The 18952-nt window shown below is 37.3% G+C and overlaps 1 protein-coding gene across 3 annotated transcripts in view; it reads left to right on the top strand.

Annotated features, from left to right (window-relative positions):
* The window catches only part of SLC44A1 (solute carrier family 44 member 1), a 186126-nt gene that overhangs the window by 133667 nt on the left and 33507 nt on the right, over positions 1-18952 (top strand). The window contains exons 14-16 of one of the 3 annotated variants that reach the window (XM_003925259.4): positions 484-720; positions 3101-3181; positions 6378-8772. In XM_003925259.4, coding sequence (XP_003925308.1) covers positions 484-720; positions 3101-3181; positions 6378-6401 — 342 coding nt within the window. In that variant the 3' untranslated portion in view covers positions 6402-8772. The other 2 variants (XM_010336001.3, XM_010336000.3) reach the window with 2 other exon arrangements.

Below are 18952 nucleotides of genomic sequence, written 5' to 3' on the forward strand. Positions count from 1 at the left end.
GTAAATATTTATGAAGCATTTATAATGAAACTTCTATAAATATTAATGAAAAGCTTATAGTGATTTGTTTATATGATACTATTTCATATACATGAAAGTGCTTAGAAAAAAATGCATACAATTACACTGAAATATCAGTCTTTTTTGAGTGCTAAGTGCAAATTTTTACTAAAATATTCATACATTTATCTTAAAAATTGCCACAGATTCTCAATAGGTTAAGTTTTAGGGAGCAAACTTGAAAAACTTGATTATCTTTAAACCAGAATCATTTAAAGTATGATTTTAAAATTTATATGATTAGCATGTATACTCTGTGTGTATATGGGAATATGTGGATTATATTTCCTTCTTTGTGATGGAGTGGCCTCATGCAACCATCGTTTATAAATAGTAAAGAGAATTTAAAGTCTGCAAATGATGAAGAAAGAGTGGTTTTCTCCAGTAGGACATTAAATGTGGTCTTTGTTCTCTCTGCTTCAGGTGCTGATAGTCTGCAGCACAGGTTTAGCTGGGATTATGCTGCTCAACTACCAGCAGGACTACACAGTGTGGGTGCTGCCTCTGATCATCGTCTGCCTCTTCGCTTTCCTAGTCGCTCATTGCTTCCTGTCTATTTACGAAATGGTGGTGGATGTATTATTCTTGTGTTTTGCCATTGATACAAAATACAATGATGGAAGCCCTGGTAGGGAATTCTATATGGATAAAGTGCTGATGGTAAGTACTTCAAATGCCCTTTCCTATTTTAGGGATAAAAATACCAATAAAAATATTTTACAGAACATTCTCTATATTTAATTCGCACTGTATGCAATTGAGTTATTTAGAATTAAACCAGTAGCACTCACTCATGGATGAGGTTAATCTTAGGTAAGTAAGGGAAGAAGGCGTCTTGGTGTGAACAAGATCATTTCAGATACACCTAGCTAGAGCAGCACTCGTTAATAATCCTAAGTTCACCCTCTTCCTGCTGCTCCTCTCTCTGCAGTTAGATAGATTTGAATTGACTGGGCCACTGATGTTCTGTGTGCCTTTTCCTGAAATGGGGCTCAAAGACAAGATATCCTGTTTCCCAGGTCCCAGTGCCTTCCTGTCTTTCTCTATCTACCACTGCCCCAAATGTTACTGCTGTTACCCCGGTCGAAACTCTTCATCTTAAATATGGTAGGCCAAACTGAAAGCATTTTGTGATGAATACAGATAACAGACCCATGACTGATAGAGTGTATTGTTTTTTATTAGTTAAGATCTAAACCTTTGCACAGATATTATGTGCAGATTTTTTTTTTTTTTGAGACGGAGTTTCGCTCTTGTTACCCAGGCTGGAGTACAATGGCACGATCTCGGCTCACCGCAACCTCCGCCTCCTGGGTTCAAGCAATTCTCCTGCCTCAGCCTCCTGAGTAGCTGGGATTACAGGCACGCACCATGCCCAGCTAATGTTTTGTATTTTTAGTAGAGACGGGGTTTCACCATGTTGACCAAGATGGTCTCGATCTCTCGACCTCGTGATCCGCCCGCCTCAGCCTCCCAAAGTGCTGGGATTACAGGCTTGAGCCACCGCACCCGGCTGTGCAGATTTTTTATATTAGAACCACAATGAAAATTTTTTAAAAATTTGAAAACCTTATTAAATGGTTTAAGTACCATTATAATCGATGTTAAATGTTACCAAAGTAAAGATGCTTTTCTAAATAATAGTAGTTTGCTATTAAGCTATGAAATATTTCTATCTCAAAAATGAGTAATAATGAATACTAAGCATTATACATTGAAATAACAAGTCATTTACCAGGAGCATATTTTATCCAGTTAAATCTAAAATAAGTGTATTAATAAATAAGCTAGATTTTTTTTTTCCTTTTTTTTTTTTTTTTTTTTTTGAGATGGAGTCTTGCTTTGTCACCTAGACTGGAGTGCAGTGGCGTGATCTTAGCTCTGCAACCTCTGCCTCCCGGGTTTCAAGCAGTTCTCCTGCCACAGCCTCTCGAGTAACTAGGATTACATGTGTGCCCCACCACACCCAGCTAATTTTTAATAGAGACTGGATTTCACCATGTTGGCCAGGCTGATCTCGAACTCCTGACTTAGAGTGATCTGCCCGCCTCAGCATCCCAAAGTGCTGGGATTACAGGCATGAGCCATCATGCCCAGTCTAGATTTTTTCTTTTTCCAATGGCAAGAATTCCAAATGATTTAGCTAACCAGTTTGGCACCGATTTCTTCTTTTTCTGACAACATCAGCTAAATTGTGGACATTTTCTTAATGTCTAAACTAATTCTAACTGGTTATTTTCTTAATAGAATTTAATCATGAGTATTGCATCTCTTTTGTGATTAAAGCATTTAGAAGAGTGTTACTGTTTTTTGAGTTACTGATCAAAAGCAGAGTAAAAATACTGTTTTCCACCCTTCAGTTTTCTCTGTAGGAATGGCCAGAGTATTTAATAAAGAAGTGCCCCATAAACATTGACAGAACAGAAATGTTTCCTTCGGGGCATATTCCCAATTCGACTACTGCTAACCATAGGTTCTGGTTGATATACCCTGTCCTCCTGCTTTATGAAGTAATGTCATGGTCAGATTCACATTTTTTCTAAAAAAGTACTTTGTTTATGATTTTGTTTGATTTTAAAACAAAAGCATTATGTGCTTAGCAATATCAATGCGTTCTTTTACCTTCTATGGTTATTTAAAAGTGGAGGCTTATGGAGTAACATATTCTTGTTGTTTCATTAAACCTTGATATAGAAAAAAATAAAACAGCAAATAAAATGATATTCTGAGTGTGAGAAAATAGCCTCTTTAAAATGTTAGGTATTTTCTCTTCCAGATAGAACTAACATTATCTCTTGGAGCCTTAGTAAGAGTGTCACAATGAATGGATGGAAAGAAGATTATTTTAATCAGTGGATTGCAGTCCATTCCTACAAAATTTAGTAGCTCTCATGTGTGATACTAAGCATTATTTATTGCTATGTTTTTAGGCCATTCATTTACCAAGATTGAGTCAAAAATGTAAATGTTCTTTAGAATTTATCTACTAACAAATCTGAAAGGACCCAAGAATTTATGCAGTATGGTCCATGTTTTGCAGGAGTTTGTGGAAAACAGTAGGAAAGCAATGAAAGAAGCTGGTAAGGGAGGCGTCGCTGATGCCAGAGAGCTAAAGCCGATGGTAGGTGGAGATGAGGAGGTGGCCGCCCTCCCAGAATTTCACTTTCACTTCCTCTCTCTCTCTGTCTTCACTGACTGCACTTCTTCAGGAGAAGCTTTTGTTATCTGTATCACGCAGGACGTGCTGCTCTTTCTGTTTGTGTGCTTACCCATCACTTGGATGGCAGAATTCTTGTCACAACTGAGACCACCTTCTGTAAAAGTAAGCTGAAAGGAACAGCATCCTTGTCAGTGCTCAGGGGGGTTGGGGATGATAGTCTTGTCCCTAAGGTAAAACTGCTGTTGCTCTTATTTCCTTTTTAACTGTCAGCGTTTGGCTTTCATCAGACTGAACATTTTGGTGTACACTTGAACTGACGGTTTGATTTTTTTATCATTTTGGAAGGTGATCATAGCAATTCCTTTCAACTTGCTAAAATTCATACTCCCCCTTTTAAAAATATTGTTTTGTTTACATTGCTGTCCTTTTCCCTTGGCTGCCTTTTTCTTCTGTTGCCTAGGTTGTACTTTGTTTCTTAAGCTATTTTTCAGTAGCAAACAAAGCTGTTTTCATCAGTACTCACATTCCCATTCAGTAAAACAATCTAGTCTTCTCCCAGTTTAATTATGAGATGGACATATTATTTCTAGTCATTGATATTATAGATATGTATATATACACAAATATATCTCTCTACTTTTATTTGAAAAAAGCAGCTTAATGAGTGTAAGAGAATCTTGAGCTGCTTTTCCCGTGGATATTGTCACTATATCGTAACAACAGATGCCTCTATCATATATTGGTCTAATTACTTCTAATTTAAACACTGTTTAAACATAAAAACATTATTTTAAAAATAGCTTGTTTGTTTTCAAATATTACATAATTGTCTACATTCTTAAATAATTAATTTTAAACAATGTGCCCCTGACTGCATTAATGTTAAAAAGTGTGAGGTAAGAAATTTCCTTTCTGTCTTCCTTACACTTTAATAAATGATTTGATTTATAGCAAGCTTGTCTAACCTACTGTCTGTGGGCCGCATATGGCTTAGGAAGGCTTCGAATGCGGATCAACACAAATTTAAACTTTCTTGAAACATTATGAGATTTTTTTGCAATTTTTTTAAGCTCGTCAGCTATCCTTATTGTATTTTATACGTGGCCCAAGACAATTCTTCCAGGGGGGCCTGGAAAAGCCAAAAGATTGGTTACCCCTGATTTACAGGTTTTCAACTTAAAAATATATGGTATAAAATAAGCTCATTTAAGTAAGAGTAAAGGAAATAGGTTTATTTATGGAGGGAGGCAGGGAGGTTCTGTGTATATGTAAACTAATTGCATATTCAACCTAAGTTAAAGCCTCAATAAAATATTTAGATATAAACTCTTTCCTCTATAACCCCTTCCAGTGCCTGTTTTGGTGTTACTCTTACTTAATAGCCTGAATAATTATAAAATCAAATTTAAATGTTTAGCTTCCCAGAGCACAGATCATGCTAGTACCCACAGAGCTCTGAATTTTAAGTTTGCATCACCCAGACATGGATTGCTTGGGCAGATGGGAGCTCACCAGAAATACTTCCAGTCAGGTTTCATGCCCGCCCTCCCCACTACCCCCACACACACACACCTTCTGTATCCCTCTTACTTCACAAGGGCTGAGGAGGGCAGCAGTGGAGATTCTGCCAACCCTATGGCAACATGGAGAAATGAGGAAGACTTCCTTCCTTCCACTGCTTGGTAGTCCTAATTGTTCAGCAAATGGATTCCAAGCCCAAAACTTAAAAAGACGTACGAAATCCTAAAATATAGACCAAGCTTTCCCCACTTTTCTGTTTTTCCAGTGATTGAAGCTTTCTTTACATCATTCAGTAATAAGCATTTAAAGAAAGGGAAAAATATTTCAAGGTTGAAGACTAGATAATTTGACCATGAGCTGGCACAGATTTCTGTAGTATTCTTTCATAAATGGTAGGTGAATTGTAGTAGATCAGAATGCAAGTATACCTTCCTTACCTAAACTCCTAATTTATAGGTAATAATCCTGGGAGAATTGCCCAGGTTATGTGGCATTCTATCAGATGCCAAATATTTTAGAAAGAGTTTTTTCCTATTAGTATTTTCAGTTTGAAATATAGTGTCCCTTACTTCAAATAATGCATTAAAATCTTTAATTTTTGCTTTCATTTTATGTTGTTCATCAGTTCATTGCTTGCAGATGAATGGCAAAAACCCTCTGCTACATCCCAAAATACATCTGTGTGCATTGTTCAGGTGCTTTGGACATTGTAGCATTGGGTCCCTAAGAATGATATTTTAAATGGTTAAAAAAATCTCCCAGAAGACAAGTGTGAAATACTGCTTACAGAGTAATTTTATTTTTTCAGCACCTCAGTACCTTCTTTCTTTTTTCTCTTTCACAGTATGCATGATTAGAGTTGGCCCCTACTAACACCATTCCCTTGCATTTGTTTCTAAAAAACTATTTGAGAAATTTCTACTGAAAGTTTGGGGAATTGGTAGAATTTAGGATTGCTTATTTGTATTTGCTTGATATAATTGACATATTGTTGCTGTAGTTGAAAGTTCTATAAAAGAGCATCATGCCTATTTTGCAATCACTCTAGAAACATTGCTGCTGTTTGAATTCACTATCTTCCTCCCTCCTCAATGGGATATTTTAATTTAGGCTTCATTTTTAGCCTTTAAAATCATGTTCAGTAAAATGAGGCTTTATATTTTTCTTTTGATGGAGGATCATTGAACTGAATATGAGAACTTCCAGTTTTGCTCTTGAACTTTTCCTTTAGAGAGGCTGGTTAAGGAAACTTTAAAGATTGATGAATTTTTTAAGTGATTCTTTGAAAGAGATTTTGGAAAAATGTACCAAAAGTGATGAAGAGGTTTAGGAAAGAGACTTTATAACTGCCTGCTTGCTATCATTATAGGAAATAAAGAGAAAGGGGAAGAAAAATCCTAGACACTGTAGAAAAATGGGCTAGAAGTATGCTCTGTGTGTCTCCGAGGTGACCCTGGAGGAAGCGTGACTTTCAACATTCATAAGAATTTCAGCTCTAGGAATTCAGGGGAGAAGAATTCTCAGTCCATTTTGCCCTCTTGCTGTTTGTGACCATGTGTATATTTGTAACATCATTCATGATCTCCTTTTAATGGTAATTGTCTAAGATTATACTCTGTATGACTTTGTTTTCTAGGCTTCGGGAGCAAGTTCTGCTTGAACGTAGCCGACGGTTATGGAAATCCATTGACATTCCAAAACAATATATACACATAACTATGTATTTGTGTGTGTGGGTGTGTGTATATATGTATATGTATGTGTGTATATATATATGTATATGTATATACACACACACACATAAATCAGCCAAAATCAGAGAAAAGGAACAGGGATTTAATACCTTTTTTATGCTTATTTTTGTCAAACATGTACTCCTTTCATACGGGTGGCTTTTACAAGGCAACTTCCGTCATTTAATGTTTTCAACTGTAATTGTCTTAATGGAAATGTTAAAATTCATATCTGATTAACATTTTTAATAACTTAGAGGAGATTTTAACTATAGTTATTTAAAATTAGGTAAAATTATTGTACCAAATTATGTCTAAAGTCTATTCAGGGGTGATTTCCCTGATGTGTGTATAAAATCAAGATCTTATTTTACTGATGCATAAGTCCTAGTGGATCAAGACTAGGCATATGCTTTCAGATAAATAAGGAATTACTCCAATCAGTTTTCCCCAATCAAAGAAGCCATGTCATTTTACTTTTAGAAACATACAAGTGGGCCCAATATGGGAATTTTCATAATAGTTCATACATTTGTCAGCTAACATTGAAAGGTAACCAACTCCTCAGGTATTTGTAGTTTACCCTAACACTTCTATAAAAGAAAGTAGGTAAAAAAAAGAAAAGGGTAGATAATCTTTCGTATGCAAACTTTTTCCTTATATTTTGTCTTTCTTTCCTTTTTGACTTCGGTAGCATCCTCCACACATTTGTGTGCCTGATTTGAAAGGAAGCTGGGGCACCCAGCGAGTTTAGCCTTTAAGCTTCTGTGTATTGATTTGCAGATTAAGTAATGCTGGGAGGAATAAAGAAGGGACAGAAACATGGAACATAAAGCATTGAAAATTCCGGTGCTTGGGCTTCTGCTTCAGAGGAACATCAGTGGCTTAGGGTTAAACGGCCATTTTATTCAAATACTTACTATAAAATCTGAAAACATACTGGCAGGTGCTCCTCTCCTTGGCAATTCATTGAGTATCCAGAGTTCTACAATGTTTAACTGAAGAATTGGCTAATGTTTTGATCCTCCAGTATGACTGGTTTTTCTTTTTTGTTTGGGGGTGGATTTGGGGTTTTTTGCTTTTTTATTCCTAAAGCTTACCAGATATGAATGGCTAATATTCCATTGTTCTGCTTATTGTAAAGGTGAATGCTTTAAGAAAAAAAGTGTAATTTGCTAAGAATAATTCATGATCTGTTTATGCGATAACTCCTTTTTGTTACAATTTTTTTAAAAAAAGCTATTTTTGTTAATGTAAAGTAAATATTTCAGAGCAAATTTTTTAAACTTATTGCACTAAATACAGGCTCTGTACAAAAAAAAAAAAAAAAAAAAAAAAAAGTCTCAGCATTTTATCATTCCATGGAAGGAGAGTCTTTTGAAAGAAAGCATTGCCTCCTACCAGAACTAGACAGTGAATTAGACCGGTGTTATGGAAATGCATACAAGTAATGTCACTAGGGCTTAATAAGCAGCTGTTTGCTAATGTGCTTCCTTTCAAAGGGTTGGACCTTTAAATTGCTGCAAAAGGTAAATTGTATTTTTTTTTTTTAAGTATTGGTGTTCTTTACTATAGCTAGGCTAAGATTTGCTAAATGCCTTCGTTTCTTTTCAAAGTTCATGTAATATTTCTGATTTTTCAGAACATTTGCAATGAGTCTGGATTTAAAAACACACACACATACATACATACAATTAAGAGCTCATGTATTAGCAAGATCTGAGAAACCAACACGGCGAGAGTAGCTATTTTGAAAGAATAATTCTCCTGAAGTCAACATCTAACATCTAGCATCACCAAACAGTATCACTGTTCTCTTATTCATTTGAAATGGAGCAAATATAATTATGTAACTAACAATTGTCCAAATAGATGAGAGAGCAAATCATGTGAGAAAATTCAGAATACCATCTGTTTCATAGCCACACAGATTTTGGACTTTCACAAATGTTGGGAACTAAATTTAGAATTGGCAAAAGTCTAGAAGATGGGTATCAAAGCAGAAGATATTCAAGGAGCTAGCAATTTTAAGAGGTGTCCCTCCAAAGTGACCTGATGGAAGTCCTGAACTTGGAAATTAGGTTCTACTCACTTGGACATCCCTGCATCATGGACTGTTGCTGCTCCCTGTTCCATATGCTCGCAATCTCAGCTATTTGGAAGCCACCAGGAATGCTTTCTAATTATCATTTGCAACTAGAACTGTAATCAGAAAGAAATTTTGTATTTTTGTATAACTTGATTGTGTGCCATTTTATATAACAGGTCCTGTTTTACAAATAAATTTTGTTTTACTAACATTGTGTTTAGAAATTATGATCTATGTGTAACCATGTCATTTGAGTTGCAAATTAATTGCCAGGCTGTTTTCCTTAAGTAAATTCATGTGCCATATAGATATATGCAGATATGCATATATATTACACAGGCACACACAGAGAGATATTTGATATGTGGAATATCACTCTCTCATGAGCTTTATTCCTTGATTAATTTGATAAGCCTCACAGAGGATTTTAAGCAATATTAATGTGTTGAGGTTATGTTTGGATATTCCTGCTGCCTCTGTTCATTCATTTCAAGTCATTCTTCAGCTAGCTACGGGCTGCCTTATTGCTATTTGCTCACTGCTTCCATCTTCTGCCCAAGTGAGAAGAATAGATGAAGAACAAAAATTTATCTGTGAAATGTGGATTCCCAAATAATTTTATAAATCATTGATTCTGTGTTGTGGTTTTTGTCTTTTTCTGTGGTGAATCTTCAAAACTTCATTCAGGACTCATATTTCTAGAGTTTTAGTTAGGGTCTTGTATTGTCAATTGTGGTAGTGACCAGAGTGTCATGGTTTCTGTCATCAGATAATTAAGGCTCTGGTGCATAATTTAGGCCTTTTTAAAGCTCCTGCCTCAAAAATAAGGTCTTCCATAATGTGGAAGAGAAAAATTATATTTCAGTGTAAATGCAAGAGACCCATCTTCTATGAGAGGCTTACCCGTGCAATAGTAATTAAACATTAGCAATTTAGCTAGAGCACTGAGATTGTATAATCCTTGCATGGATGAGCAGAGCTCAAACCCAGTTGTTCCTTTAAACCATTTAATGCAATGGCTAATGTTTAGGATTAAAGTTTTTATCCTATCCTATAAGATAATTAAGTCCTAAGTCACTACAACTTAAGTAGCTTAACTGTGTGTTGGTCCCCAAACTTTTTCCATAATGGTTAAGGGGGGAGGTACTTACTCAGTTTATTTTAAAATTATGCTAGAAATGTTTTCCTTTGTAGAGATGCTCTTATTCTTCCCTGCCTCACCACCACCTCCCACCACGCCACCATTGAAGGGCATTAAGGTGCTGACTGTAAGTTCTTTCCAATACCACTGAACTTGGTATCTCCCAAAGGCTCCCTTGCCTTCCTTGGGCAGTTTTAGGATTTCACCCCAGTAGGGGGTATGAGGCACTGACCCCTTCATTCTGGACTGACTTTGCTTTAGAGCAGAGTTATTACCTCTCCCTCCCTCTTCAAAATAGCTACAGGAACTGCAGGCACCCCATATGTGTGAGACCACATCACTGCCCCCGAGGCTTCAACCATTTCCACCATGTACTATCACTAGCTACTAGCGGCCACTTCAAGAGATCTCCTAGCCTGCCAGGTAGAATTTTGTGATCAGTTCCAAAACCTGAACTGCCAGTAATGGTGACTTGAACATTTTATTTGATTTTTGGACAGTAACTTTTTCATTTAAATTGGACTTGACAATAGCCTTAACATGGCCTCTGAGAAGTTTCCTCCAGAAAGGTCTTTAAGCTTTTGCTTTTCAATAAGTACATTCTTTACTGCTTTTCTACTGCTACTTTAAAAAAACAACAACAAAACTCTCAGAGTTTGAAGGCTTATCAGTGTACCTGCAATAGTTAATTTCTGTTTTCTTTTCATACATTCCATCTGACAAATTGGAATGCATTATAATGGCTTGCCTAGAGTTGTTAAAAAGTGGTCTGTGAATATATATTGAAAAAAATTGGGGTTCATAAGTAAATGCATAATGCAGAGATTTGTGTATTCTGTATTCACAGCTTAGGCTGCCTTTTGCTTTAAATGCATATTCGTGTGTCTTTGTGTACTAAGAATGCATGTTAGTCCTTTTGAAAAGTAGGCACTGTTCATACACAGTAGCTTCTTGGAATTAACTCATCTTTGTTAACTTAGTGGCACATAGTCCAAATTAAAAAAAAAAAAAAAAAAAAAAGCAAGACCCTTGAGTATGCCAAGAGAAAATCTAAAGCTAGCGAACTTAAAAAACAAAAATTACACACGTTGTGTACACTAGCAAATTTAGAATAACACATTTTTCCCATTGAAATTTCACAAGTTTGAGCCAAATTCTTATATTCCACATTTTAATTTTAAAAGGATAATTTAAATCCAAGATTTAAATCTTTGAAAATATCTTTCTTACAGAAAACTTGAATGCGGTTTTTAAACTTAACTGATTTCTGTGAAAACCTTTCTTTTCTATAGAAATACTATAGTGCCCTTTCTTCCTCCCATCTATGATTCCGTTTCAATATTGCATGAATGTTTGCCACTTTTGTAAATTATGTGAACAGAATGTGTTATTTTCTAAGGAAACTGATTAGTAAATTTGTGAAAAATATATGAAATTTTTAGAGACCTATTAGCTATTCTTCAGTTGCTCAGTTTTACAACTTAAATGATTTTCTCCAGGACATGGAGCTCAGAACAATAAAGCTTTTATTAATAGTCTAGTGAAGATCTAGTTGAACATGGAAACATTGTAATTTACAAATGTCTCAGAAATTTTTCACTTTTATTTCCTAAGACCTGAATTTAATATTCAAAAACAAGTTACTTTGAAGGGGCCATGGGTCTCTTTGAGCTTAAGAAAATTATGGACTATGTTCCTCTCAAATGCTCATAGCATGTCTATGAACACTCAAAATGCTCATAGAATTTCAGGGCCCTCAGACTGCCAGCTCCCCCACAACTAACCCCTCGGGCTGATGAACACAAGTCAGAAGCCTGCTCTAAAGTTGTTCTGTTAATGTTTTTTGAAATGAAAAAGTGTGATTAGGCTTCCACTAGAGATACTTTTGAGATGATACTTACCACCTTCTGGCCTGGAATCGTTTTATAACTTAAAAACTTTATGTAGTTTAATAGCAGGTTAGGGAATAGAAACCACTCTAATCTGCAGGAATAACTTCATGACAGTAAGATTTTATTCCTTGGAGGTATGCGGGAGTGTACACGTGTGTGTGTGTGTGTCCTGGGGGTTATTCTGGGCGAGGTACCAGATTATTTGCAATGGGCCAAAATAATTCCAGAAGAAATAAATAGGGAATCCTTGGAATTAGTTCATCAACTAAAATACTTGATTCTTTTTATTGTAGCTCAGATACGACATTATGTGGCTTAGTGTTATCAGTATATTGCTGTCTTAAAATATATTTGTCAACACGTCTATGAACAGTTGAAGATGATGATGAATTAGCAAACTCAAGTGTAGTCCATAGTTGGCAAAAAAATAAATTTGGTAGAAAGTTGGAGGAGCAGATGCTAAAGGTGTTTTTTCTCCCAACATAAGCCAGGGAGGTGTTTTCTGTTTTCAAGTTTTCCAGTCACGCACTAGAGCAGCTTCGGACTGCTCTGCCAGTAGAACTCCGTCCCCAGTCCTTTATCCTACTCCATCTTCTATAGGGAAGCATGTGGATTTCTTCACATCTGCACCTTGCTATTAGGTAACGGTGCTGTGTCTACATGGAAGGCTCCCTGGGCCCTTGAGAAACCAGGCAGAAATTATTCAGGGAGCTTGAAGTTCTTGTGAAATTTGATTCCAGTGGCTCATGATTTATAGTCAGACATCAACCTTTTCAGGCTGAAGAAAGTGGAAATGTCATAACCGGCTGGTGAAAAAAAGAGAAAAGTCAGCTCCCTACCCCGCCCCACATTCATAGAAGAGGTTTTGGTTTTGGTTTTGTTTTGAGACAAGAGTTTTGCTCTGTCACCCAGGCTGGAGTGCAGTGGCGCTGTCTCAGCTTGCTGCAACCTCGGCATGCTGCAACCTCCACCTCCCAGGTTCAAGCGATTCTTCTGCCTCAGCCTCCTGAGTAGCTGGGACCACAGGCATATGCCACCACACCTGGCTGATTTTTGTATTTTTAGTAGAGATGGGGTTTCAATATGTTGGCCAGGCTGATCTCGAACTCCTGACCTCAGGTGATCCACCCACCTCAGCCTCACAAAGTGCTGAGATTACAGGCGTGAGCCACCGCAAACAGCCTAGAAGAGCTTTAATGAACCTTCCACAGTAGTAAATACAGAGACCACTGGTGGGAATCCCCATGTCAGATAGAAAAGGGCCTAAATCCAGTGTATCTAAATTTGATATGTCCTTTTGACACAGAAGTATAAGACTTAAAGGGAATATTCTGACTTTTGTATATGAATCTGATCCACCCATCCTGTCATCTGGCATTATAATTTGAGCTGTCATTTCAGGAGTATGTGTTAAATCATATAAGTAGGCATTGAAAAGACTTGGGAATAATTGGGCAGATAGAATGGGTTCCGTGGATCATTCTACCTGCCACTAGAAAATGTGAGCTCTCTCTTCATTTACCATGTTGATAATCAGGTTGTGACTTTCTCATAAATTGTACTAGATACCACACAGGAATAAGACAATAATAGCTTTGGGGGCTGGAATGTTAAGTAGATTTTCCCCATCCTCTAGGTTCCTGTAGTCTGTGCTCAGAGCTTGCTTTTTGGCCCCTATTGTTTTTGCCTATTTTGATTTTCAGAGATGAGCACATGGGGACAGTTAACTTTTCTTCTGCTGTGTTGCCTTAGTGCTACTAGAGTTGTGTTGTGTTGTGGAGTTTTCTGATTTCTTCCTTATATAAGGATACTAACAGCTCCATAATGAAAAGAAATTGTTATAGTTTCTCAAAATATTCTGGACCACTGAATGCACTTGTTAGAGATTTTACACCTAATGAAGTTAGTTTTGTGGTTGTTAACTGATTTTATTATAGGAGGAAAAAACTTTATAATGAACAAAAAGGCGGGGAGGAAAGTGTGAGGGTCATCATGTGAAATAACGGGACTTCAAAAAACAACCAAAGACAACAGCCTATCTTCTGAAGACCAAAGGTCCAACTTTACTTCCTGGCTGGCACAGCCTTTCTGAACTCCTTGAGTTTAGAATAGAGCTCCTGGAATAATAAGGCGGCCAAATTTAAAGATCAGCCCATACAGTAGGGACCTGCTATAGATCTCTAAGGCACTGAGTCTTCCCATCCAGTGTCGAGCCCAGCCCAGCATATGGGGTGGAATGAGCAGAAAACACATCAGATTTCTCGCGACTGTGTAATGTGGCATGAGAAGTATGTTGTAGTGCCACATTTCTCAATCTGATGCCTTTTTGTCTTTTTCTTTCTTTTTTTTTTTTTTTTTTGTCATTTGCATCCTGTTTCGTAGTGCCAAAATGAATTTTTGTATCTTGTCTTGTCTTTGTCCATTCTGAACTGGAGGATCGCAGTTAAGCCTTCCATGAATTCCATAGTTTGGGATCATTTACCTTACCATTATTTTGGATTTTTTTCTTATTACAGTGTCACTACACTGTATTCATGTGGGGAAACATACATGTAGGTGCTTGAACATGCCCCACAGACACAGTTGTAGTCCTAGTATTTGTGACTGTCGTTATTGACACAGTGCAGACTTTACAGATGGAGCATTATGCTCTCAGAGGACTTTAAAAATATGTATATTAAGCAATTAACTTTGTGGAGTTGGAGTTATCAAATCTTGCTGGGAAGTTAACTTTCAAGAGCTCTGAATTGGTTGGAATTCCATCTGGCTTCAGAGAACAATGAGCCTATATGAAATGGAGCTTTGAAATGTTTTTCTTGTGCAGAAATATGAACTAGAAACAAAAGTGCTGATCTAATGCTAACTTTCCTCTGTGTACTGACTCAGTTGCCAGAATTATAATGAAAACTGTATTTTAGTCTAACAAATGTATAGACATTTTTTATGTAATAAATAAAATTTTATAGGAAAGAATGTTATTGTCTGCTGTGTTGTAACACTTCCCAGAGCGGTGACTGATAAAATCGTGGGCAACATCTTCATTTCAAATTAGGTCAGTATGCTGCAAGGGTGCCCTAGAATTTCCTAACTATTCCTTTCTGCCTCTCACAGCATGTTCTGGGGGCCTAGGAATAGCAAACATAAATGTACTAAAACCAATTTCTGAAGTACAGAGTTTATCCACTGCCTAGCCAGGCTTCATAGCTGGAGTCTGAGTTGCCGTGTGAATGCTAAGATTGCAACTGAACTCAATCATCAGGCAGAGTAGAAAAGCCACCACTGGACGATGTCTGTCATGGAAAACATTCACTGTGCCTGGTCCAGTGCCCTGCAAGTGAATTGAAGCCTGGATCTGCACTGTGTTTACTGCATTTGTGAAACTGTGGTGTGCCATCATTTAGGCAGTAGCTGTGACCCATTCAGAGTTCAGAAAAAATCAAGCTTTTTAAAAGCCAATCATTGTAGATAATAGTAGGGACTAAGGAAGGGATGTTTTTCTTAAGTGGAAGACCTTTTCCAATACCATAAACCTCTCCTAATTTGTTTTGTTATTTTGGATTTTTCTTGAGGGGCTGTACTGTGAACTGTCTCATTAGCAAGTGTGAGCTGATGAGAGTCCTGGTTGTTTATGCCGTCCTGCCGAAAGAGTTGTTACAGAATATTTGTGAGGCATCTTAAACTTAGCTGGAGGAATTTGGGATTCTGAAGAATGTTAACCAATCTGGACTGTTCTTTCTTTTTTTGAGTGGTTCTGATGCAGATTTACATAATTTCTATTACATAGACCACCTGATGATTAAAGAGCCTGTGAAAAGCCTCACATCTGAAAGGTACCTGAAAGTCTTTTCTTCCTGTTTGGCCATGGAATGCATACTCTGTATTTAACCTCAAATCAAAGAAAATAGATTCTTTTAGGAGGTACTGTACTTATGCACCCTATCTTAATATTTAAGTAGTGATTAACATTTTAGCTGCTTTAAATAGCTGTACAGCTCAAAGCTCTTACAGATGTTGAAAGGTTCAGAAAGAAGCCAGTACCTCGTGAGGCTCTTTGGCTTCATGCCTTTGATCAGGTGCTGTGGAACCAGCCCACTGAGTCTGCCAGGGGTGTCCAATCTTTTGGCTTTCCTGGGTCACACTGGAAGGAGAAGAATTGTCTTGGGCCACACATAAAATATGCTAACACTAACGATAGCTGATGAGCTAAGAAAAAAAATTGCATATGTATGCCATATATATATATATATATATATATATATATTTTTTTTTTTAAAGAAAGTTTATGAATTTGTGTTTGGCTGCATTCACAGCCGTCCTGGGCCACATGCGTCTTGCGGGCCATGGGTTGGACAAGCTTGCTCTACACATTATTTTTTTTTTAACTTGTGGCAAGTAGTAGTGAAAATCAGAATTGCTTTATGCCTTTAATTTGACAACGTGCCTCATTTACTGTCCCAATTCCAAGAAAAATAATTTTAGCAGATTCACCTAGGTTAAGTTTAGGATTCCAGAAAAAGTAAAGCTAAGCTATTAGACCATTTCATGGGCTTATCAGGAATTTCAATAGAAACCTTAAAGCTCTCTAGGTACTTACAAGCTACCTGGCCAGGACTGTCAAGACTAGAGAGGCAACAGGAAGGAATTGCCTTCAAGGCAAAACAAAGCGGCTTTCAGTCAATCTCAGGTTGCATCCTGTAACCTCACACTGGGAGACAGGATATTAGGTATTTGTGGCTGGTCTACTCACTCCATCTTCCAGAAAGGATTCTCAACAGCTTACAACAAAATAAAACAATTTTAACACACACCACACATACAAGTTTTGTAATTAAGAGGCAAATCGAAAAAATTGAGGAAAGGAAATTAGCTATATAAGAAATCCTAGGCTAGGTGTAAGACTAAATTCCAAACTTCCTGTCAGTCCTGGCAAAATCAAGAAAGGTACATAGTTTTAATGTTAAATTTGAAAAAGCATAAATAAAAGTTCGATAAGGACTGGGAAGGCATTCACAATGATGTAAATAATATTTAATAACTTGGAATAATGTTTACAATATAGTTAGTGAAGAAAGCAGGGGCTCAATCTTATAAGATATGTAAGAATATTTATTTCATATAAATGAGATCAAGCAAAGCATTGTTGGCCGGGTGCAGTGGCTCACACCCTGCAATCTCAGCACTTTGGGAGGCTGAGGTGGGTGGATCATCTGAGGGCAGGTGTTCAAGGCCAGCCTAACCAATGTGGAGAAACCCCATCTCTACTAAAAATACAAAATTAGCTGGGCCTGGTGGCAGCGCATGCCAGTAATCCCAGCTACTCGGGAGGCTGAGGCAGGAGAATCGCTTGAACTTGGGAGATGCAGGTTGCAGTGAGCCGAGATCGCACTATTGCACTCTGGCCTGGCAACAAGAGTGAAACTCCGTCTCAAAAAAAAAGGAGAAATGAAAATCATTTTAAATTACAACATAGGTATATTCTTCTTTAAGACTCCTGACTCTTCTGAAGTTGTCTACTGTCTTTGGCATTAACACCACCAATAATGTAACCTCCCAAAAGTATAATAATATGAAATATTGATTATTAAAATGGATAAAAAATCAGAGATGCTTACGAAGCCCATTGAGTGTAGATTCCTAGTTTTTTTGGGTGTGTGGGGTTTTTTTTTTGTTGTTGTTGTTTTTGAGACAGAGTCTCGCTCTGTCACCCGGCCAGAGTGCAGTGGCACAATCTCGGCTCACCGCAACCTCCACCTCCCCAGGTTCAAGCAATTTTCCTGCCTCTGCTTCCCAAGCAGCTGGGACTACAGGCACCTGCCACTACACCTGGCTAATTTTTGTATTTTTAGTGGAGACGTGGTTTCACCATGTTGGCCTGAATGGTCTTGATCTCTTGACATCGTGATCCACCCACCTCGGCCTCCCAAAGTGTTGGGATTACAGACATGAGCCACCGCGCCCATCGGTTCCCAGGTTTTTATAATTTGTTTGCAATGTTTATGTTTCTCACCCTCACATAGCTTGAGCATAGTAATTTTAGCATTTTTTTGAATTTTTGCAAGGCATTCAACTTTTCAAAGGATTAATTTTTATAGAAATGACTCTTTTCATATTCATTGTTTTTATCAATATACAATAATATTTAAATAATCCTGGCAGTAGTGTAACCGTCACACCTCTATAACATGTTGAAATATACACACCTGACCCTTGCTAAGCACAACCATCTAATGCTGAGAATGAGCACACAGAACACAGGCCTGTGAGTGGAAGCCCCTCTCCAGGAATATTCAGCATTCAATAGTCATCAGCCAGTACATTCTACAGGAGGTTGGAAAAGATCAGTTAATATGGCAAAATGGTTAAGTAAAAGTCAGCCATGAAAGCCATCTATTTACATAAAAATGATAATTATGTTTATCTTTGTGGAATTATGAGTAATTTGGGTTTTTTCTTTGCTTATTTGTATATTTAAAATACTCCTCCATGGTTTTTAATAGGAAAAATTTATTTTAAAAACAAATAGCTGGGTAAGATAACAAACTGATAATAACTAAACCAGTGTGATAATAGGCCAATGGAATAGAAGAAAAGGTTTCCAAAACAAATCATATTATTTATAAGGGATTAGGCCAGGCGTGGTGGCTCACACCTGTAATCCTAGCACTTTGGGAGGCTGAGGTGGGTGGATCACCTGAAGTCAGGAGTTCAAGACCAGCCTGGCCATCATGGTGAAACCCCATCTTTATTTTTTTATAAAAGGTGATTATACCTAAAATAGAATATACCTAGAATAAATAAGGAAGGGAAGAATCCATTTAATAAATTGTATTTAGCACAGTTGGCTTTCAATTTGAAAACAAATCTAAGTCAAATCTAAATGGATTTAGGATTTTTTTTTTCAGTTAGACAAGTGAGGTCAGGAGAAGGAGTGGAGAAGATTTGATAAAATTAGAAAGAGTAGAAGAAATAAAAAATGATAGACTTGAAATAATAGGATGATAGAAATGATAGGCGGGGATTAGGGAGATACACACTTCGTATTTCATGGAAATTGTGATGAGTGAGGCCTATTTCAGATGCATTTCCTAAGCATGCCCACAGCAGTGTGCTAAATGTATCCACTTTCATTTAACAAACCTTCCTGGAGACCTCTTCTGGTCAGCCAGTTATATTTTGGGAGCTCAGTGCTAAATAATCCCTGATCTTAAGTAACTCACAGTCCAGTGAGGGAGGCCGAGAGCAGTGAGTGATGATAAGTAGCGGGTGCTTTGGAGCACAGAGGAAGGTGTTGAGGTCATTAGGAGAAGCTGTCTCAGCTGAGTCTCGAAGGATGAGCAGGGATTAGCCAGATGACGA

Source organism: Saimiri boliviensis, chromosome 2 (genome assembly GCF_048565385.1).
Source record: "Saimiri boliviensis isolate mSaiBol1 chromosome 2, mSaiBol1.pri, whole genome shotgun sequence".
In the NCBI taxonomy this organism is placed as follows: Eukaryota; Metazoa; Chordata; class Mammalia; order Primates; family Cebidae; genus Saimiri; species Saimiri boliviensis.